The 24,088-nt window shown below is 35.1% G+C and overlaps 1 protein-coding gene across 7 annotated transcripts in view; it reads right to left on the minus strand.

The window, feature by feature from the left end:
• Positions 1–1,025: 1,025 nt before the first annotated feature.
• Positions 1,026–24,088, minus strand: part of LOC18435896 (uncharacterized) — a 56,738-nt gene continuing 33,675 nt past the window's right edge. For 2 of the 7 annotated variants that reach the window (XM_088857438.1, XM_006845929.4), the window contains 8 exons: positions 16,901–16,974; positions 9,646–9,732; positions 9,420–9,474; positions 5,366–5,427; positions 5,188–5,280; positions 4,154–4,215; positions 1,943–2,357; positions 1,026–1,266 (listed from right to left, as the gene is read on the minus strand). In XM_088857438.1, coding sequence (XP_088713564.1) covers positions 1,066–1,266; positions 1,943–2,357; positions 4,154–4,215; positions 5,188–5,280; positions 5,366–5,427; positions 9,420–9,474; positions 9,646–9,732; positions 16,901–16,963 — 1,038 coding nt within the window. In that variant the 5' untranslated portion in view covers positions 16,964–16,974 and the 3' untranslated portion in view covers positions 1,026–1,065. Of the gene's footprint in view, positions 1,267–1,942; positions 2,358–4,153; positions 4,587–5,187; positions 5,281–5,365; positions 5,428–9,419; positions 9,475–9,645; positions 9,733–16,900; positions 16,975–24,088 lie in introns of all 7 variants that reach the window. The other 5 variants (XR_016048872.1, XR_016048871.1, XM_088857439.1 and 2 more) reach the window with 5 other exon arrangements.

Consider the following 24,088-nt stretch of genomic DNA (forward strand, 5'->3'; position numbering starts at 1 on the left):
TAAATAGTTAATTATATATATTACATTGTAAATAGTTAATAATGAATAGTATTCGACAAAAACATTCAATGAGGTCACAACTATTCTCACTCGTTAGATATCAAATTGGATGGCTTAAGATGAGTCACAAATTATGAGATTTTTTTATTTTTGAACGGTATCTAATAAATGACATTTTTACAACCACCTATTTTGAAATCTGACCAAAATGATTGTGACCTCTTTGTATAAAAAATAAATGATCTTTTTGTAAACAATCCCCATAAAATAATTTAAAAAATGAGAAAATTAATATTATTTTCAAATGAGATTGTATGCTATAAGAATATTTACCTTAAATACAAGATCACAATTACCTATAACCATTCAATATGAAATCTGACAGCTTGAGTGCATAATAAAGTTCAAAAAAATTCTAATGAACTTTTGGCCTAGTGAATGGTACAAATAAAGCCACCCAATTTTCTATCAAATGGTAAAGATCAATTATGACCTTCATGTATTAAATATAAATGGACTTATTGTGTACTTTTCCCTTTCAAATAGCATAAATGATGTCCTTATTTTTTAAATAAATTACTGTTGATATACAAAAATAAAATATTAAAATAATTAAATTTTAAAACATTTCTATGTAAATATGTCCATTTGTAGCTTTACTTTCTCCACCATTTTGTTTTGCATTTTCACCCTCTTTTCTCTTTTATTGGCTAGATACCACTTGTCTCCTTTTGGGATATTTATTAAAACACCAATACGAAATACACTATTTAAAATTCCACTTATTTGCATCTATTCCATATCAAAATCATGTGTTTTTTATGAGTATCTTGAAATTAAACCAAAAGATATGGATGAGGTGTTAAATTGTTCATCTCTCATGGATAATTTTATAAATTTCCCTTACCTTTATAAGACCCAGTACTCTTATAAAATCGAAAAGGGCCAGCCCTTATTATGGACCTTTTTAAACTTGATTTCTATTAATAAGAACAATCACACCACGATCAGTGCCACTGATATCATAAATCCTCAAAATCAGTGTTTCTTCTTTATTTATTTTTTTCAATTTTCATACTTGTGTTCCAAGTTTGTCTGAGAATCCTCAATTCTTTGAAATTTACAGTCCAGGCCAACTTCAGAGGTTGTAATCCCTCTTCTGCTTTCTTGGTCAACACAGTACAGAATGGCAAAGGCTACAGTTGTTGAGAAGAAAAATGCCCCAAATGAAATAAATTGATTGAAAATTGACAGGCCACTGATTTCCTGCAAATGAGAAAGGTTGTATAAGGGCTCTGCTAAAAACGCTATGAAAATTTACAATAAAGAAAGGCAATGTCCATCTCTCTGATTGGGTTCAACATCATGGTTTAAAGGAGTTCCAGATCAGGAAGAAAAATGAAAACTACTGTAAACCTATTTTTCTTGGGGATGTTAGAATCCATCCTCAGAGCATCTACATTCTCTGTTTTCCTAAGTGAATGAAAACTATTAAAAGCTCGCTTTTCTTAACATGAATGTTAGAATCCATCCTCTAGAGCATCTGCATTCTCTCTTCGCCTAAGTGAAATAAAACACACCTAATATGTCGATTTCAGCAAAAATATATATACTTGGCACATGAGTATGGCATGTACTAGTTGGTAAAGTTGACTATTGTCACAAAGCCTTGGTGCACTTACATTTAAGGTATTAGGTAAAACTGCTGGTATTTGGCAACATAATTTAAAATCACTAGAAGTTTGAACAAAATATTTTGAAAGAAAATATATGGTTCTTTTTTAAAAATCACTAGAAGTTTGAACCGAATATTTTGAGGTAATCTCCCCTCTTGCCCCAAACCAACTACAGCTATATTATATTAGTTGCTGCAAGAGAAAAACTAGCGAGCAGGGGAAGGCAAAAGCAAAAGAAAAAGAATTAGAAAATAGTAAAAACTTACAAGAGCTGCCTGAATTATGGTCTCGAGCAAGAGTCCAGCAAAGTAGTTGACAGAGAACATAAGAATGAATCGCTTGTTAGTCAATAGCCTTCCGCATCTGACACTGACAAGACAAGCAAGCGCCTGATAAATACCAGAAATTAGGATATAAAGACAATAAGCTGCAGTTGTATCCTTGTAAAGGCCCATAGCCAAACAAATTGTGCCCATGGCTGCTACCCCAAACACATAAACGGCCAATCCCGTGTTCACGGCAATGGGATCAAGATAAATGGCAAAGAGAGATCCTAGGCTTCCGGCCACTTGGGATGCTGCTATGATATGGCCATTGAATTTTGATTGTGGGTCAATGGCATCAAAGAGATTTGTCCCATAGTTTTGAACCAAGGAAAACCCGGCATAAGCAACAGCCCACCTGAAGGCATCAAAAGCAAATATGTGTTCAATAACATAGTGACAAATATCTTCAATTTCTTGAAAATTATTGGTATACTTCTAAAGGGAAGTATGATATAGTCCAATGGATAATTGAAAACCTTAGTCCTTTTGGATCATGATAATTAGAAGAGGTGAGGGGCACCATAGTTGCAAATATCTCCAGAAACTATAATGACCACAAAATTTAGGGGGTGAGGGTAATTATTATCCTGCATAATGGGCAATTCATTCATGTTTTTTAACTCTCTTTACCAAAAATGCTTTTCTTTTGATACTTCACTGACAGGGTTGTCGGACCTCGAGCCAGACACTTTTGTGGAGCCTTGTCCCAAGGATGATATTTGTATTTGGTTATTACGACATGGCTACTAAAATTGCAGTCACCACATCTTCAATCATGGTCATCCATCGGATCTGGATTCAATATTTTGATCCTTGACTACATGTATTATCTGTAAACATGAAAACTCCTCCCCATCACAGTCAAATGAGGAATAATTCATCTCCCATACATGCTTATCCATATAGGGTAGGTTATCCTTCATGTCATTTGGTACGGCTTCACATTTTCCTAAAAGATGAATGCAAAAGATTACCTAGTCGGTTTTCAAAGGAACCTCCTCTATCCAGCAACAACCAACCCCAGAACATCACAATGAACCAAATAGACTTGGTGCCTAGCTAGTGCAATCCCAGTAAGACAAGAAGCTCTTCATAAATGCTTTGCTACCATTTGAGTTTATCAAATTAGAAAACCTAGGGAAATTTACGTTAAAATCCCTCTTGTTTTGGGCAACTAAAAATGCTCCTGCATAAGTTTTATTTTATTCTGAAATCCCTGTTTTCACATTGTTCTATTTGAATTACCCACCATCTAAACCGGTGTCTGTTTTTCAGTGAAAATGCAGTGGGAACATTGGATGTCCGAATTGATTTCTTTGAGTGAAAGGACCAGTTTAGGCATCCAGTATCCGAAGCACTTCTCTCAATAAAAAAAAGACAAAGTACACTGGATGTCCTAACTGATCTTTCACTAACAAATCTTATAGAAAGTGGTCCAAACATCCAATACCTAAACTACTCTTATGTTCAAAGCAGGAGATCCATATGGGGAATCACTGATCCAGATCGGATTCAGTGAGTGGGCAATCAAGGTTCCCATCCCACCAGATCCCCCTTATTTTATTTTTTATTGTTTTTGAACTGATTTTTCACCGGTTTGTCCTATTTGAATCGGCACAGTAAGTGGGAGATCCAAAACCCATTTCCCGGTTTTAAAATACTTACAAAAAAGGGAGAAAAAAACAATCTACAGTGGTTCGGACATCCAGTGTTCGAACTGTTGAGTCATTCAGAAAAAAGGCAAGTGTGGGTGGTTTGGACATTAGAAGTCCAACCACCACTAGTCACTTTCTTAGGGAAATAGTTATTTCAGACATCCAATGTATGAACCACTTTCTCACTGCAAAACACAAAAATGTTGTCTGGACTTTATGTGACCGAAATTTGGTGCATAATGGAAAATAAAAATACACAAAAATTTGAGGGGTTGAGCAATTTTTTAAATTTAAAAAAAAACATATATTACGGTGAACATTTCAATATGATCAACAAATATGCAAAGGATTTGACATGTTTGGAAGCAGCCTACAATCAACTGTAATAGATACCAAGAATGATTGGCGGCAGTGCCATACATGCGAAATAATACAAATAATTCAATCACAGTAAGCAATCACAGTAAGCACATAAGGGCAAGAGAAAAAGACTAACCAAATGGAAAGAATCTGCAGACTCCTTCCATGCCAAGTTTCTCTTAGTATTGCTATCCATCCCTGTTAATCATTTTCGAACAGCAGTCTTGTGAAAATACAATTGATTAGTGGGGCATGCACTTTTTTACCCAGGAAAGAGAGGGCAAAATTCTTTGTTCCTCACGAAAGAGAGGTCAAAGTTCTTTGATACCCAGGAAAAAGAGGGACGAGTACTCTTGCCGTTATTTAAAAACCATAGACTGTCATGAGGGAATGATTTATCAGGAAAAAAAAAGCACCTTATAAGGGTTTAATATTTAGCTGAGTCAGTTGCTTGAGAAAGCAAACAATTGTAGTTCTCCAAAGGTTGTGTTGGATTGAAAGATTTGAAGCATCTCAAGAATGGTGACTCATCTATGCATGTACTAACTTCGAATTTCGGAGATGGTGACCTTCAGCCAAAGGGAGAATTACATTTCTCTAGTTCTATAATGTAATTTTAGAAACTATCTCAGAAATGAAAAGGTAAAAGTGGTTCTTTTAATTCACAAATTACAATGCAACTTGCATTCTAGAGCTATAATAATATTACAAAATGTTATTCCTATGCTTTTTAGGTTTTTAGCTAGAGCAAAATCTCAAAAACACTGTAAGCATTAACAGTGGCAGGCAATTAACTGCTCTATAACTTGGTGGTCATGTAAAAATTCTCTGACTTGGTAGTCATGTAAAAAGGTAGGCTGTTAAAAAGTTAAGCATTACATATGCATGCACCAGCAAAGCATGTGTGGATGCATGTAGTCAATCAAATGGAGTACAACCCTTCAGTTGCCCTCTCTTATACTCTCAAAAGTATTTCTATCCTTTTGTAGTGGTGCTTACGTTTGTGCCACCAAGAGGGGTAGTTATTCTCTTCAAAGTGTAGTTTCTTTATCAAAGATCAGGGGTGAGTAAAGGGAAATTTCCAGTTTGTTAAGTTTATCATATATCCTTCATTCTAATAAAGAATTTCTAGGCCAAAACAAATGAAGGAAATGAAGGGAGACAAAGTACCTCATTCTGACTCCAAAAAGTTGCTAGCGGATAGACATAATCTGAAGTGTGATCTTTGGGTAAAATAAATGTTACAAGACAACAAATACCCAACTGCAAAAATAGGAAGCACAAATTAGGATAACTGCACCATTTAAAAGTTTGTGATGGACAAGAGCCATACAAGTGCAATACATACCGAAGAAAGAGTGAGAATGAACATTACAGAATATGAGGTTGTTACCAGAGCTAGCAATTGGCCTGTTTGAGATAATAAAAGATGGTTGATTTAGAAAAATAAAACAATGTATCTCGCTGCCTTGAAATTGAACTTCAGGTGATATCAAAACAAAGCAGAAGAACAATGCAAAAGAAGCCATCAAGACCTTTAGTTGAGGCTTGTAGATAAAGCCAATTAGCAGGTTCGGAAGTCAAATACCGATTCTAAGACTAGCGATTCTTAGTCTCCTTCTACATCCCATATTCTGTTTTTATTTTATATTTTATGCAGTCCTATCCTAGTAGCCAAGTATGGAAGAAACCCTTGTACCTAATGCAGTAATAGTCGCACCCATAGTTAGCAAGTTGGGGACTATCAATAGTTCGGCTCACCATAACATCGAAAATAAATCATTTTTATTTTAAAAAGTCGAATGAAAAAATCGGTTCAAAAATATGGATCGGCAAAAATATTTTATATAAAGATATCGCAAATATATCGGACTAGGCTCAAAAAATGGATAAGTTTAAAATATTAGAAAATTTGAAATTCTAAAAAATAAAAAAAAATGCCAAAGCCATCAATAACTACTCTCTCTATAAATTAATAATACAACTTCTCTCTCTCATTTAATAATACAACAAAAGTGTATAAATAAAGCTTTTCTCTCTCTCATTTAATAATGCAACAAAAGTGTATAAATACAGCTTTTCTCTCTCAATTGCTAACCATTCTCTCTCTAAATTAATAACCACAGTTCTCTCTCACTCTAAATTAATAACAACAAAAGTGTATTAATACAGCCTTTCTCTCTAAATTAATAACCACAGTTCTCTCTCACTCTAAATTAATAACCACGGTTCTCTCTCTCTCAATTAGTAACCATTCTCTCTCTCTAAATTAATAACCACAGTTCTCTCTCACCCTAAATTAATAACCACGGTTCTCTCTCTCTCTACAATCTAAATTAATAACCACAGTTCACTCTCTCTCTCTCATTTTAAATTAATAACCACAGTTCTCTCTCACTCTAAATTAATAACCACAGTACTCTCGCTCACTCTACATTATTAACATTGTTCTCTCTCTCTAATTTAATAACACAGTTCTCTCTCTCTAATTTAATGGCATGGTTCTCTCTCTCTATACATGTTAAAAACAACGGTTTTGATCTCTCAAAATAAAAACCATGGTTCTCTCTTTATAAATCAAAGAAACCCTAGAATGGGTGATGGGTGACCACGGCTCTATCTATAAACCCGTGGAGCTTATTGAGAAGGCCGCCATGGCACTTATGGGTGACCACGGCTCACTCTCTCTCTATCTTTCTCTCTCTATCAAATGGGAGAATGGGTGAGTTTATGAGGATAAAACCCTATACCAAAAGATTACAAATCTACATTCAGAAATGGTAAATAGCTGAATCCAAAATATGTAAGGTTTGAGAAAGCAATTCGTTGTCCAGAAATGGTGAAGAACTTACTGAGAAGGTAGCCATGGCTATGAATGGGTGACCATGGTTCTCTCTCCCTTTCTCTCTCTATAAGATGGGTGATCTCTATTGTTAAATTTGGGGATTTTGATTGAAGTTTAGCTTCCAACAATTTTATGCATGTCTATTATAATTTAAATTTGGGAATTTTTTATTGAATTTAGTGTTAAATCCATTATTTCAAAGAATGATGGGCTCTCTCTCTCTCTTTCTCTCTCTATCATATGCCTTTTTCTAATCTATTTTTCCCCAATCTAATGTTTGTTAAATTTAGGAAATTTTTATGCAGTTAGTTTATCTCTGTACGATCCTAATCTATTTTTCCCCAATCTAGTTAGATTGGGGGATTTTTTAATAAAGTTTGTTTATCTCTATAAGAGACATTCTTTGTTAAATTTGGGGAATGCTTTTTTTTTTCCCAAAAAGTATTGTTTTTTAGAAGGTAAAAAATGGAAATTCATAGAACACAAATATGTTATTTAACTTTCCAAAAAAAAAATAGAGGTTATTAATAGAAAAGGCTTTTTGAACCGTTTTTTTACAAAGCTGAAAAAACGTGTTTTATTCTCCTTGAAAAAATGCGTTTTTTTGCTGATTTATTGAAAAAGGCACAGATTAAAACACTTTTAAAAAAAACACCGATTTTTTGAAAAAAAACGCGTTTAAATCAGTGACTTGCTAACTATGGTTGCACCACGAAGCTGGACTGTTCCATTGTTCTCTTTAGAGAAGCAGCAACCTCTTCTCGACTAGAACCAGAACCACCAAAGTGAAAACCATCTCTAATAGCAGCACCTCCCACAACAGTATGAGCATCTCCAATAACATCAGTTTTAGGAACACCGATTATAAAATAAAATGAGGCAGATGTTTCATGTGTTCCTTTGTAATCTAAAGGACAACTCAATCCAATTTTGAGGCAATGTGCTTACTTCTTAGTATCAAATAAACATCTAAGAGACATGGCATCTCAAAAACAAAAACACCAATAGCTCTGCCAGAGGGTGAAAAGTTCAATATCATCTTTGTCTTTACTTTTCTTATTTTTCAATAAGTGAAACTTTTAAATCAGTCAGAAAATTCCAATGTACAAATCAAATACAGATCACATCTCACATTGTAAAACTCCAACTCTTTCTGTCCATACCTTGTTGCACCCACATTAGCAAGACTGTTGAGCATTATGTTGTCAACATGGATAAATTTAACAGAAAACAAACACCACCTTTAAGAAAAAAACATTTCAATTTCTAGGGAATTAGGATATGACATTGACTCATCTAAAATCTAAAAACATTTTATGAACCATATTCTATAATCAGCCTAAAAGAATTCTCTCAAACAAAGAAGCAAATCAAAAAGCAAGTGTTGGGTTTAGTTCATGTTGACTTGAATACCCCATGGGAAACGGTATAAATCGGTTACGGAAAGGGTACTTTGGGCACTATGTGTCATGTAATGTATACATCAGTTTTTTTTAACTTTTTTCTAGAACTAGTATGACTTAGTTGACAATTTTAGTTCCCACTATTGGCGCTTTGCTTTTTGAATTTATGCATTGTCTGAATGGGTTACAGTATTAACAATTGCAACACTACATTCCAAGTTCAAACCCCGCGCTGATGTAACCAGAAAGAATAAAATTCACCTATAATGTATTTCTGTAATTTCTGTAATTTAGACTGTTTCTGTAATTTCTATTGATCCATATATAGGATAGCCATGTAAATTAAAATATGTTCAAGGGCACCTAAGTTGTTATGTATATAGTATACATTTCAATAAAAGAATAGACACTATGTTTCATAATCTCCAAATTTCTATGCCAGCTTTCACTCACTGTCCTGCTTTCAACACCACATACCTTTCTCAATTAGAGCCTGATAGAAGAAACCTCTCAAGGGGGAAATTAATCCAACAAGTCAGACCAGTCGATCAGATCTGGTCTTTTATTACAGTGCTCATCAGTCATAACTTCCAAGTGAAAAGAAAGGAGTGGATAAGGAATCAAATTGCAAACCACCAGGGATCCAAACAACCCATGGTCATTTACATGCAAAACTTGATAAGGTCTGGGGGATCTCAGAGCACAAAGGTCAATCACTCAATCACTATTGGCAAGTAAATGTACATGAACACATACACGTGCCCCACAACAGTTCATGCAAATCAAATTGGGAATATAGAATAGGAAGGCACTCTGCATGTTTGTGCCTTTTGAACCAAACTTTTTAACCAGCAATTGAGATACAAAATTCCAACTGCTAAGTTGGATAGGGTATCGATGACACTTATGATTAGACTAGGTTACAAAAAACATGGGGAATCAGTCCTTTCTGCTATATGAAACTCTTGCTGCATGGTCTACGAAATAAGGCCATGAAGGTTGACAAAATTATAAAGCAATAATGTTCTGATAATTGCCTTATTAAAACATATTTGTCTTTCTCAAATAAGAAGCAGCAAGGGAAAAATTGTCATATACATGCAACAACATATAAATTGTATAGATCCAAGAAAGGGAAGATGGTGTTTACATACTCAACTCAGAGGCTAACATAAAGGACAATAGTGAAGTTGTAGTAGTTATACTGATCTGCAAATTTGAAAATAATAGGCTATCATCAATAGTCAACCAGAACATGATACACAATAAGGCATACATGAATTACAACAACAGTTATGTCAAGTAAGAAACCTATTTATTGAAAAATGAGCAACATATCCAACATGTCTAAGCTTAATACCAAAGGAGAAAGTAAAGTACCATATGTTGATAATCTCCTTCAGGTACAAGAAGAAAGATATATGAAGAGAATACCAAGCGAGCTGCCATTCCAAATCCATAAATAACCTAGATAATAAGAAGAATACAAATTTAGAAAAATGGTAAAAGAGAAAGTTTTCAATTATTGAATACACTAGTCAATGCAAGGATGCTTAGGAAAGGTAAATCTCCATTAAACATAACTAACGAGTCATTACAATATTCTGTAAACATGTCAAAAAGAATTATAAACAAGCAAATGTAGCCAACAACAAATACAACAATGCAATCACAACTTTATTCAAAATACTGGAGAGGCAGGAAAGGATAAATGAGTTGAAAGGGAAAGGGAAATGGAGCAGTGATAGACAATAAATAATATGGTCTAATCAATCAGCCGTTAGAAATCAGCAGCGGAATAGGATTAGGTGGGGGAGCAGCAGAGATGAAGACGAAAGAGATTGCCTAAGTCAAACTCAATAAAGATCTAATGGTATGTGAGGAGGCTTAAGACCCCAAAAAGTATATTGTTCTTAAGGTAGAACTTACTGACGTCTTCTTTCTTTTAAGTGAGGGAGGGCAAGATGCGGGTAGGTTAGGGGTCAGAGTCAAACCTTGAATCCAGCCCTCAATGCCCTAATAACTGAACCAAGAGCCCTAAATTGCCTTTTTAGATCAACCTGAGTTTCTCTTAATTCATATCCGAAGGACAAATTGACTATTAAATATTGGAATGTATATAAGAAATTGAATATGGCACATGCACATCAACATAGCATAAAGCTTGTGACTTATTCAAACAAATAATTACCAAAAAAATATTTTGTAATTTACCTCTTTCATACTTTTTACAAGTCCATGCTTCCTAGGCCACTTGTTTACTAAAATTCAAAATCAGCAAAGCAGAAATAGCATGTATTTTTGAAAGTCGGCATATGAGGTGCCAATTACACTTTGATGCAACCTCTTACAAAAATTTTAGTCTCATGCCTGATGAACCTAAATAAATGTGCCAAACATTGAGGTATCCTTGTCACATTCAGAAAGGTTTCTATAACTATTGTAGTTAGACATCATGATCCCATTTTTTTCAAACAGTGCCATCGTGCATGAATTCCAGAAAGTTCAAATTATGCAAATTGATTTAGAAACTAGTGAATCTAATTCTTTTAATTGTTGAACTGTTTTTTCTTTTCAAGTAGTGCTATGAGAACAGTACATATTTGCCCAAAGAGGATTTACAAAAAGTGAACTGATTGTCCAATAGAACAGAAATGTGAGTGTGACTTAACAGGCATGAACAAGAATAACTGCACAAAAATTTTACAGGCAAAGGCAAGGAATTTTCTTCGCTCTTCTCCACTAATCATAAGCGCCTCTTTCTGTTTCTTGCCCTGCTAAGAAATCTGCTCTATCATTAGATTCACGCCTTTCTTTTTTTTTTTGAGGCTTGAGGTAAAAACTCTGCTACATTAAGTTGCTCCAAATGGAGTATATAGACAGTAGAGAGAGAAAGAAAGAGAAAGAGATGGGAACCAGGCCCACAAAGTCCCTACTGCAACTGGTTGTGTGAGCTAATGAATCAGCATGATCATTGGCCAATCGAAATCTCACTTGCTAATGTTGGCACATGTCATATATCTCGTCCAAAGTGTCCACTAATTGCCATGGTGGTGTGCGTTCCTTTCACACTCATCAAATCATACTCAAGGAACCACCTTCATCGAGTACAAACCTGATAAAAACAGGAAGAATATGTGCAATCCCATAGGAAATGCTATGGCCTCAGCCCTATTAGCATCTCCAACCCCTGCTGGCCTGCATAGGCAACAAAACCCCAATGGCCCAAAGGATGGCAGCAAAATTAAGTTTCAACAGAGTAACCCCCTTTAGTGAGAAAGGACCAAATCTCCAGCTCATAGCACCTCAGCAACAGATTTAGGAAAGATTCATTCAAAGGCCAAAAAGTTTCAATATATAAGACCAAATGGTCCTGCCAAATGTGCAATGAATAAATAAGTGATCAACCGTCTCTCTATCTTCTCGGCACATGAGACAAATATTGGGGAATTACATGCCTCTATACTTCAGGTTATCTCACGTAAGAACATTGTCTAAGATGACCAACAATCTGAAGAATAGAACTCAAGAAGGGGTAGGAATATCCCACACTAATTGTCCATTGGAAGGGGTCTGAACCCCTGGGGATATGGTCAGGCCCATGATCATACTGAGAATACCCCTTTTGAGTCACACCGCCACATAAGTTTGTGGTACATAAATCAAGTTCAAACAGCCAAAAAGTGCACATAGTTTATCAGTCTCCAAATCATCCAAGTTTCTTTAAAAGGTTGGGTTCCACACAGAGTGGTTATTTAATGGCAATCAGTGATAGCTACCTCTTGTGCCTGATAAACATATGTGAATTGCTCTTAGAAAGGTGTGTTTCTATCGCCTCCCAATTCTGATCCAAAGGAAAATATTGTGCCACTGATAAATACCATGCCATGAAATTGATATTCTTAAAGGTCTTCTTAGTATGCATGTTTCCAACCGCTCTTTCATTGCCATATTTGGCACTAATAGTGAACCCCTCCTCATGACCAAAATGCTGATGCCGTTTCCAAGTAATGCCTCGTTCATCTGTTTCAAGTGCTTTAGCCCTAGACCACTTGCGCATTTAGGCACAAACATCTTCCCACTTGACAAGATGAAATCCATCCATCATTGGTGCCTACCATAAGAAATACCTTTGTATCCGCTCCAACTTTTCTACTATCAGAATATGGTGCTCAAAGTAGAGACATAAGTAAATAGGGATCGATCTCAAAGTTGCCTTAATCAATGTGAACCTCCCAGCCTTATATAGAAACATATCTTTCCAAGGGGTCAACCTTTTTTCCACCCTTTCAATCACTGGGTCCCAGATACTTTGTTGTTTCTGCCAATATATAGAGGAAGGTCCAAATATCAGCAGCTAACTCTTCCAAACATTCTACTAAAATATGCATCCCAAGCAGAGGACTCTTGCCCATTCAGATTCTCTGACCTGTTATCCACTTACTCCATGATAGCCCCACAAGAAGAGATTGCGTCATTCAAATACTGAAGATGAGATACCATAGAGTCATTCAGGTGCACACCAAAGCCTTCAAGAAGGCCAGTAGAGCATGCATTGCAAATCAACCGACTCAGAACTTCAGCAACGATTGTGAAAAGGAAAGGGGAAAGGGGATCTTTTTGTCTACGCTCTTTGGAACTTTTGAAGAAGCCTTTGGGAGAGCCATTAACAAGAATATGAAAGAATATCATCAACCTGCTATCTTTGATCCACACAATCCACCGTGTGCTGAAACCCATCAAATTGATCACGGAAAATAAGAGTTTCTGATCCACAGGCCATAGACCTTTTCTAATCGAGCTTCAAAATGAGTTGCAGATTTGTTTACCTAATATCTTGATTTGATGCACTCACAAGCCAACAATGCCCCATCAAGAATTTGTCTTCCCCGAATGAAAGTGCTTTAGCAGTGAGAGATTACAAATCCAATACGCTTCTCAGCCGTGAGGCAAGGAACTTCATGATTATCTTGTATACACTGCCTATCAAGCTAATATGCCTACAATCTGTTAGATCTTCGACACCCTCCACCTTAGACATAAGAGTAATAAAAATAGCATTTAATGAACATTCTAGAATACCTTGTGAACAAAATTTGGAGAACATATCCAATAGGCCATCCCAAATATTTCCCAATTTTCTTGAATGAATGCCACGTCAAAATCGTCAAACAAGGTTCTATCTGTTTCCAAAGAAATTAAAGCATCATAGATCTCCTCTTTTATGAATGGTCTTTCCAACTACCCCTTGGCATCAGCCAGTATTCTACCAAAACCAAAGTCATCAATTGGTGGCCTCTAATTTCCATCTGCTTTATACAGATGCCTGCAGAAGTCTACTATGACCTAACTAACCTCTGGCTCCCAGTCCACCATTAGTTCTTGCATTCACGATCACATGAAAGTCAGCAATATTTTTGTTCCCTTCCTTTAGCCACTTGACCCTTAATCTCTAACGCCAAATCATCTCTTCCATTCACACCAAATCTTGGTACCCTTATTTCTAATGACGCAAGAGAGGCCTTTTCTTCAATTGATAGGGAATTAATCTCTTCCATTTATCTCTTCCATTCACACCAAATCTTGGTACCCTTATTTCTAATGATGCGAGAGATGCCTTTTCTTCAATTGATAGGGGCTTAATCTCTTTCTTCTGGTTCAGATTTTGAATTTTCCTCCAAGGTCCTTTCTTTTTTTCAACATCACTGAAAAACCTCGTCATGCCAAGCTTTAGATCGGATCTCGTAATTTTAGTTTTCCTCGGAATGTAGTCCCCTCCTGTCCATGAGTGCTCAAACTATCCCACAATGAGCCTCAAATCTGATAAAGGTCGGTCCCCTCCCCACCAGCCTCGTGTCAATCGAAATTAGCCAATGATAGATGCCGGATTGGGTATGGCTCTTTGATTCCCACCAGGAATATGACTCTCCAAATCCCTGTTAATGAGAAATCTATCAACTCTAGTGAGCACCAGGTCAATTCGATTACTGGACCATGTGAATTAGGATCTCCTATTGGTAAGTCAATCAGCCTATTCAGACTAAAAAACTGAGAGAAATTTGTCATTCTTATAGTAATTCTCCATCCTCCCTTTTCTGAGAAGTGAATCATATGGAAATCCCCTCATATACACCATGAGTAATTCAATCAACATGTATAGTACCCAGCTCTCCTCGAAATTCCTCTCTTACTAGGATCATTGAGCACCAACTCGAAGCCATTTTCAACAGATCTTAAAGGATCTCAAATTTAGGAATTTCTAGAAATCCCCTCCCCTAGTTTCACAAAACTTTTTCCATCCGACATCACAATGATCCCTCTGGATGCGCCTATAGAAGGTAAAGCATCCAACCACACCTCTGCCTTCCTCATGTCAATCTAATGTCTTCGTATCCTATATTTTCAAGTTTCAATTCTTGGATTGAGACAATATGTGCTTTGTTCTTATTAATAACCTTCAGGCCTTTCCAGGACTCAATCATTACACGACATGAATTTCATCGAGGCGGGTTGGAAGTAAGCCTTGTTAAGGGCGCTAACTTTAGTTAATGGTGCTTGGCTTCTTCATGCCCCCATTTTTCTGTCATCATTGATCCCTGATGAAGATTTTTTCGCTCTCTACTTCTTGCATTTACCTGTTGTGCAGGATCTTCCTTTCCTCCTCCCTTGCTTTCTCTTGCTGTCTTTCGTCTAAAATCTACACAATTTTAAAACATTTGTGGTTGGTTTCCTGATGGATGCTTCCATTGCTTTGCATATCTTCGTCAGTTCTCTTCTATGATTCTCAATGTGTATTTTATGCTTTTATCACAATTTCCCCTACTTTGATAGTTTATAGGGAAATTATCAAAAATATATCCTAATTTTTGGATTATTGGAAATAAACCCCAAACTTTCCAAAACCTCACACATACCCCTTTTTTGGGTGAGTAGACAAAAATAGCTTTCACAGTAGCCTTAGAACCATGACGGCATCACTGTCTATTGAAAACCATGATGGTCCAAGCGGGTCGTAAGTCAAACGTAGTTTTGAAGCATCACGGCACTTAAAGAACCGTGATGGTTTATTGGATTACACAATTTTAATTTAACCGTTATACCTTCGTCATAAGGCATAAGTTATACCTTCGTCACGGGGCTTAAGAACTCTTAACAACCATCACAGATTTTTAAGTGTCGTGATGCCTCTTAACGACCATCATGGTTGTTTACGTGTCGTGATGCCTCAAAACATTAAACTGGCCATGACCATCACAGTAGTAAGTCTACCGTGATGTCTTCACAGTCCTAAAACTACCGTGAAGGCTATTTTGGTCAAAAAATGTAAAAAGTGAAGAAAAGATGTATGGATGAGGCTTTGAAAAGTTTGGGATTTATTTCCAATAATCCAAAAATTAAGGTACATTTTTTATAATATCCCTAGTTAATATGTTCCTCGCTATCCTCAGAGGATGTATAACAATCCATCATCATGCTGGGTCTATAAGGAACCTCCACTGTCCCAATTGGTCAATCTCAGTGGGAGGGCTTAGAAGAACGCTATCATCCAACTTGGCTGTGCCGAGAATGTGGGTTTGAACACCTTGAAGAAGCACCACTTGGGCTCGGGTTCAAATGGGCAGAAGTGATTGGAGATTCCAAGAGTGTAGGTCTTCACAATATAACCCCGAAGGGTAATGATAATACCATTGGCAGATATAGGGGAGGTTTGGAATTATACAAGTAGGGGTTAATAAATTCCAAGGGGTCTAGAAGGTACATGCCGCTTAAATGGGTACCACAGGTCATGATCTCATGGCTGCTCATCATCTTCACAGGCATCTGAGCCATTCGATCTGGCGAATGGATTTAACGGGACTGATCATATCTCCTTGCTCTACAGAGAGGTGTTTTGAGAAAAGGTTTGTCCCCATGCATGATTCAGTAGCAAGTAATGTGTATTTCTCTTGTTCCATCCTCTCATACCATATTCATATGAAACATACAGCAATTTTTAATGCTATCTCTAATATTTCTGAAAATAATCCATCAAGCTTCCATGGACACCCTTTCCCATCCAAAACGCATGAGATAGTCCTCGCTAAGTCTCCTTTCACCAAAAGGGAACAAGTTGAGTCAAGCAGTCTGAGGCCAAACAGGAAAGCACTAGCATTTTGGATGAAGATTTGAATTCTTGAACTTCTTTTAATCAAAGAACCTTTGATTATGATTTAAACAAAATTGACCACTCTCCCTTCCTAAAGATACACACCCATCCCAGCCTCCCACAACCACATAGTACAATTGTTAAATAGAAGAAAGAGACAAACATCACGAGGGACAGATCAAGAAGATAAGTCAATGTAACATGTATGACCACAATATCTAAAATGCATATACAAAGACTATTTTTTTAGTTGAGAAACTCTAGGAAAGGAGGAGAAATATTCCTCAAACACTGGGGCACCATAAAAATTCTTTAATAAATTAAATGGTAGCAGTAAAAACAATTTGCATAAGGAACGTTATCTTTTAAATTGTAATAGAAACTTAATGCATAATAGAAGGATGAGATGGACTGTCCCTTGAACTTCAATGGTCAAAGTACCATGAAAATACATTAATAAGAATTACCAAGCATATGAGTACGACATACCTGCATAATTTGCATTGCAAGAAGGGACTTCTCACACCATATGATCAAATACGTAATAAGCATCGCCAAAGCCCCTAAGTGCCATTTCCCAGAGTAAGCAACAAGAAGTCATATTTGTAAATTTCAGGTAAAAATATCCAAATTTACATGATTAAATAGTTACATAAAGCTTATCAAAGAGATATTTGTAAATTCAAATCAAGATCATTCTCTATGCACAAATTTAAAACTGAAATATGAATTGCTTGCAAAACATATATAGAACTACGATAAAATCACAAAGTCTTCTTAAAAGAAACCATAAAATGGAGTTCACACACAATCACTGCAGTCAAAAAGCTAGGTGACTCTAGAATATTTGGTGTCTCATTGGCCTAGAAGCACCAACCAGCTCTCAAGATTCCAGGGAGTTCATAGTACATAAAATGCTTATAACTTAAATAAAAAAGGAAAATAAATTGCGGCCTGTTCACCTGTATAAGAGTTAGAAGAGATGCACATTTCCTAATGCCTAGTTTGCTCACATTTGAAATGCTATAGTGTTTTGACGGGTTAAGCTGAAAAGAGGGGATATCCATGACAGAGGCAAACTCCTATAAATATGGTTTGCCTCTATCCTGGATACAAACCCATTCCATACCATCCCCACTTATCCACTAGCAAACACCCCTACATGTACAACATATACAATGTATTATTAATATAAAGTCATTATATGATACATTTTAGTTAGGTCTATTTCTATGTAAAGATGACAGTGTTCATTCAGCTCTATCAATTTACACTATTAGTAACATGACTCACTATTAAATTTCTAAATTCGAAAGAAACTTTCTATATTATAAAGAAAAATAAGACAGCTGTCTCCTTTGCCCGTGAATTAAAGGTGTTTATGAAGTATGAATAATCCAGTTAATATTATAAGGCATTGTCCAATTCATAATTAGTTGCACAAACTGATGCATAATACATATAAAAATTATGTACCAAATTACGAATGATGAAATTACAATTAATAACTAATATACTAACAATGTCCAATAGTTAATGCCTGAGATAACACGAACCCATAAAAATAGGGAAATTACAATTAATAACTAATATACTAACAATGTCCAATAGTTAATGCCTGAGATAACACAAACACAAACCCAATTTTTTTATTGTTCACATTTTTGTACCTAAAATAGCCTTCACAGAAGTAATAGAGCTGCAAAAGTTATCACAGTCCCACCCTAGTTCAAAGCCTCTAAAGCATCACGGTGTATTACAAAGTTTCAAGGCATCACGGTTCTATTAGAACGGTGATGGCTTTAAGCTATGGGAACCAGCATGGTGCTAATATAACTGTGTGTGTTCGTCATTTCTGAAAATAGAATGTACTTAAACACCTTATATCTTATATTTGTCACATTATGTTATAATGGATTTTCCTTTCTCTTGAGTACAACATGGCAGCATGCTACTGGACTCTCATAAAGTCATATGCCATAAACATTATGGCTGGCCCCATGAAATGGTTTCTATGACTTGCTGGCATAATGTAAGAAAACATATTATGCGTCAAATTGCAAACAAGTAGGTTAGCTTTTTTGCATTATCTGTGCAGGAAAGTGTTAATCAGTGGGAAAATTGGAATATTTTCAGTTAACCAAACATCGATTCTAAAGAACGTGACATCAAGAACCATCAGATATGAAAAAAAGATGTTTCAGCATAGAGTTTTTTCTTTTGATGGATACGAATTAAGAGATATAGTTGTATCCATACTTTTAATCCGAAGTTAATTTTTTACCTTTGTATTTCGCTGTGTTCTTATTGATTCAGAAGTTCTTTTAGGTACCTCAATTTTTTTCTCGTTATTGCTTTTCATTTTTGGTTAATAGTCTGGGTCCAAACCTACTATGTCAAGTCAATGTCTTCCAGTTGACTTGTTGGCAGCAACCAGAAGTTATCTTAGAATAATCAAAACGTGTAATGATTGCTACAGTAAAAATTCAGGTAACGAGTATAAAGCAGGATTAAACTTTAACTTCAATGGCAGCTTCACTGCAGTTTCTTTCATTTCTCAAAGGTCAAGTGTTCCGAGATCATTAAAGCACCCCAGTTGCAAGTCAAGTGAAAACTACTGCAACAAGCTTTGAATATAATAAAACCATTTGAGTGGCTTCAACCAGTTACTACTTAATTCCCAACTGTACAGAATCTTCTATATTGCCATTACTTTAGCCATCGCGGCTACATTAGCACCATGATGATTCCCATAGCTTAATTAGAACTGTGGCGGTTCCCCAGAAGTTAAACGGCTATCACGGTTCTATTAGAACCGCAATGGTTAATAGGTTAAAAGGCCATCACGGTTCAATTAGAACTATGATGATTGATATGTTAAAAGCCCAACACGGTTCTAGTAGAACTGTGATGCTTTAAAGCTTCCTAATACACCGTGATGCTTTAGTGGCTTGAAAGGGTGTTTTATAAGCACCGTGATGACCTTCACGAAAGGTATTTTTGGTACAGAAACATGAATAGTAAAAATTTGATTATGAATGAGGTTTTCAAAGAAATTGGGGTTTTTTTTAATTTCTTGAGAAAAAAGGGATATATCTGATATTTTCCCATAAAAATACACATACCTTAAATTACAGCAATGAATTTATAATTTCGTTTTACTAGATCAGTATCAATGCTGACAGACTTGATCAACTGTTGAAAAGCTCGATTGAGTCAACTCAACTTGAATGAAAATCAGATCAAGTTTCAATTGAGTCTCAACTCTCAACCCTTTTTACATACACTAAGAGGAAACTCAACAGATAAATATGTATCTACTACTCTTCACATGAGTCAATGGGCCAAGCGACTCAATCAAGCCCATAACGTTTTAACCAACATGAAGAATCAAACTCAACCCATCCCACAACTAAAAAATGGGAAAAAAAAAATTGATTTTATCGAAACCCTTTCTTTTTTTCTTTTTCTTGTTTTTTAATGTGTGAAACCCGATCTTTTTGCAGTTAGAAGTCCAAAAGCCAAACTTTTCTTTGGAAAAACGATTTTAAAAGAGCACCAAGAGGACTCCAGACCACAATCTTGCAAAGGTAAGTCCCCATTTTCTATTTTCTCTGTTCATTCTTTTCTTTCTTTAGGTTTTGGTTGGACACCTTTTGTAAGTTTTTCATCCATTTTGATATGGTGGAACTATTGTTTTAGTCCCTAAAATGAGTTTTCAAATATTAATCAAGCTTTGCATCGAATCATCACATCGATTATCTCTCGAATTGAATTTTTCAGTTTCTTTCTCGAGATTTTGTATAATTTAAGCATAAATTTTGAGATTATCCCATTGGTTTTTCATGGATACATTCCAAATAAGTTATAGGCAACGAGGAATTGAGATTTTTGCCATAAGAATTTGAAGATGTGCAAACTCAATTAAGAAGTTCCATTTCCTCTCAAAGGGCTTGTGTTGATTTCTGAAAATTTCGGCTTTGGGAACCGAAAGTTCTGGGTTTTTGTATTGAAAAAACAAAAAAATTCAGATACTTAGACATGCTATCAACCATCTAATCTTATTGATAGCCTTTTTGGTAAATTACAATGTGGACTATCTCATCATTTCAAAATGTTGACCTTATTTTCATCCATTTTTTTTTGTTTTCCAAGACTAAATCTAGATGCAATTTGGAGTGTGTGCGTGCATATATATATATATATATACATATATATATATATATATGTAAATTAAAAAAGAAAATAGATGCTTTACAATTAGATGAGTCATTAAAAACAAAAATATATACTATTATCAATTAGGATAGTACATCCTCTTCAGGTACAAATTCCAATGAATCTTTAATAGGAAATATACATGAAGATGATTTTGAATGGACAGATTCTTCAGATTCCTCTGAACAATCTTCTAATCCTATGCAAGAATCAAATTGTGCTTGTCCCCTCCAAATGCATAGTCTTCATCAGCGTTTTAAAAAACGCCGAGTCGAACCGGACTCGCCCGGTTCGACTCGGAAATAATGAAAAAGGAACCGGATCGCCCAAAAATCGGAAATCGTCCGGTTCTAGAGAGAACCGGACGATTCTGTACAGTGAATCGCCGATTCACTGTACGGAATCGGCGAGTCCGAACAGTGAATCGACGATTCCGTACGGATTTTTTTTTTTTTTTTTTTTTTTTTTTTTTTTTGGTAATCCATGATAGATTTTTTTGTAATCCATGATGGAATTTTTTGGTTTTTTGTAACCCATAATAGAATTTTTTGTAATCCATGATCGAAATGTTTGTTTTCTTTTCTTGTAATCCATGATCGATTTTTTTGTTTTTTTTTTTTTTTTTGTAACCCATGATAGAATTTTTTGTAATCCATGATCGAATGTTTTGTAATATATGATCGAAATGTTTGTTTTTTTTTTGTAATCCATGATCGAAATGTTTGTTTGTTTTTTTTTAATCCATGATTGAATTTTTTGTTTTTTGCTTTTTTTGTAACCCATGATAGAGTTTTTTGTAATCCATGATTGAATTTTTTGTAATCCATGATCGAATTTTATGTAATCCATGATTGAATTTTTTGAAAATTTGTGATTTTTTTTGTTTAATCCATGATCGAATTTTTTTTTGTAATCCATGATAGAATTTTTTTGAAATTTTTTTTTTTTTTTTTTTTAATCCATATTATTCAAAGAGAAAACGAGAGAGATGATGATTCTGAGGCCACCCTATCCCAGCCATATTATTCACATATCGAGTCCCAACAACAACAGTGTAGGGATGAGCACGAAATACTGTAAATTAAATGCTGAATGGCGGTTCATGCAGGGAAAGAACATATCAATATTAGCATATTCATTCAAAAACATGAAAATTCTTAATGGAGTACCCTTATTAAATTCCTAAAAACCAATATTTATAATGAATTTTAATAATTTTTTCGGATTTTTTTGAAGCTTTATTCTGACCGATTCACCCGATTCCGATCCGGATCGCCGATTCGCCGATCCAGATCGCCGATTCGCCGATCCGGATCGGTTTTTGAAAAGCCCGATCCGGGTCACCGATCCGGTTTTTAAACCATTGGTCTTCATACTTTAACACAGGAAGATAATTTGATTTTAGATCTTATAAAAAAAATTACAGATCCAAATGGAAAAAGATCTGTTATTACTACATTTATTAATCTAACAAAAACCAAATCAAAAACACCTCCTATCATTAAAACACCAGATGAACATAACTTTGCAGCCATTATTAAAAAGGTCAGTGAACAACATCTCACTGTCCAAAAAGAACCTTCTATTTCTGAGTTAAAACAAGAAATAAATGAAGTAAAGAAAGAAGTACACCAGTTAAAAAATAGACTAAAAATCTTAGAGTTACAAAATCAATCTAATCATAATTCTGATACAGATGAATTAGAATTCAACCATCTGGTTACAACATATAGTCCTGACAAACCAAAAGCTTCAGAAACTAAACCACTTCTGATAGACGAAAGTCCTCTTTCTGTTAACCTCTTGGATAAAATTATTATACAAAAATGGTTTGTACAAGTAACCATTATAGTAGCAGAAGATTATAAATTTCAAACATCAGCCTTAATAGACTTAGGAGCTGATTTAAACTGTATAAATGAAGGACTTGTACCAACAAAATATTTTGATAAAACAACTCAAATCTTAAATACTGCAGATGGCAGTAGACTCTTTATCAATTATAAATTATCCAATGCTTCTGTTTGTAATAATCAACAGTGTATCCAAACACCATTTATCATGGGAAAAGGACTAAGCCAAGCAGTTATCCTCGGAGTCCCATTCCTTACACTGATATATCCTTTATCCATAGACCATACAGGAATAACATCCACTTACCAAAATGTCCCTATACACTTTGAATTTATTCATAAACCAAAACTGAAAGAAATCAATAATGTTAAAAGCCAATTACAAAACAAAGAAAATTTTCTCTGCACCCTAAAACAAGAAATTAAATATAAGCATGCAACAGAACAGTTACAAAATCCATTAATTCTACAAAAAATTCAAGAACTTCAACAACAGATAGAAACTTCTATCTGTAGCGAACATCCCAATGCTTTTTGAGATAGGAAAAAACATAGTATAAGTCTTCCATATGAACCAGGATTTGATGAAAGACAAATTCCTACAAAAGTAAGACCAATTCAAATGAATACTACTTTATTAGAATTATGTAGAAAGGAAATTACTAAACTTCAAAATAAAAAACTTATTAGATCTAGCTTATCACCATGGAGTTGTGCAGCTTTTTATGTTAATAAAAATGCTGAAAAAGAACGAGGCGTTCCAAGACTTGTTATAAATTATAAACCATTAAATAAAGCATTACAATGGATCAGATATCCACTTTCGAATAAAAAAGATTTACTAGATAGAGTAGCTAATGCTTGCATATTTTCCAAATTTGATATGAAATCAGGATACTGGCAAATTCAAATTAAAGAAGAAGATAAATATAAGACAACATTCAATGTCCCATTTGGCCAATTTGAATGGAATGTTATGCCTTTTGGATTAAAAAATGCTCCATCAGAATTCCAAAAAATAGTGAATGATGTTTTCAATGCTTACTATCAATTTATGATTGTTTATATTGATGACGTTCTTTATGTTTTTCTATTATTTTTCTCGATAACTGTTGGAAGTCTTTTTGATGTTGAGTTACTGATAAACTTTCTTCCAGTGTCTTAATTGCATATCCGAGTTTTAAATTAAATGTTCCCGTTTGATAAATGTCTGAGATAAGCACTTTGGGAATATTCCAATTTTGTATATGTTTTTCAACATCATTTATTACTATTTCCTCCTTATTTTTTACTCTTAGAGTTTGAGTTACTGTTTTACCTTTAAGATTCCTAATTAAATTTGCCATCCGTAGGTTGCAGATAATGACAATCTGGACGACCAAGGGTTCAACGTTTTCCCCTAAGCGGCTCATCCTGGCCTTGGCGGGTACTTTGCCTAGACGTCTACAGTAAAATCAAAAGCAGAGAGAATCGCATGCCAGCGAGCAAATATTTGTTTGGAGACACGATTTTTAACATCTTTTTGCATAATATCTTTGGCCGCTTTGCAGTCAGTGCGAATGAGAAATTGTTGATTTAGAATATCGCTTTGAAATTTGGTTAGACA

Source organism: Amborella trichopoda, chromosome 2, assembly GCF_054954075.1.
Source record: "Amborella trichopoda isolate Santa Cruz 75 chromosome 2, AtrichopodaSantaCruz75HAP2 v2.0, whole genome shotgun sequence".
NCBI classification, from domain to species: Eukaryota; Viridiplantae; Streptophyta; class Magnoliopsida; order Amborellales; family Amborellaceae; genus Amborella; species Amborella trichopoda.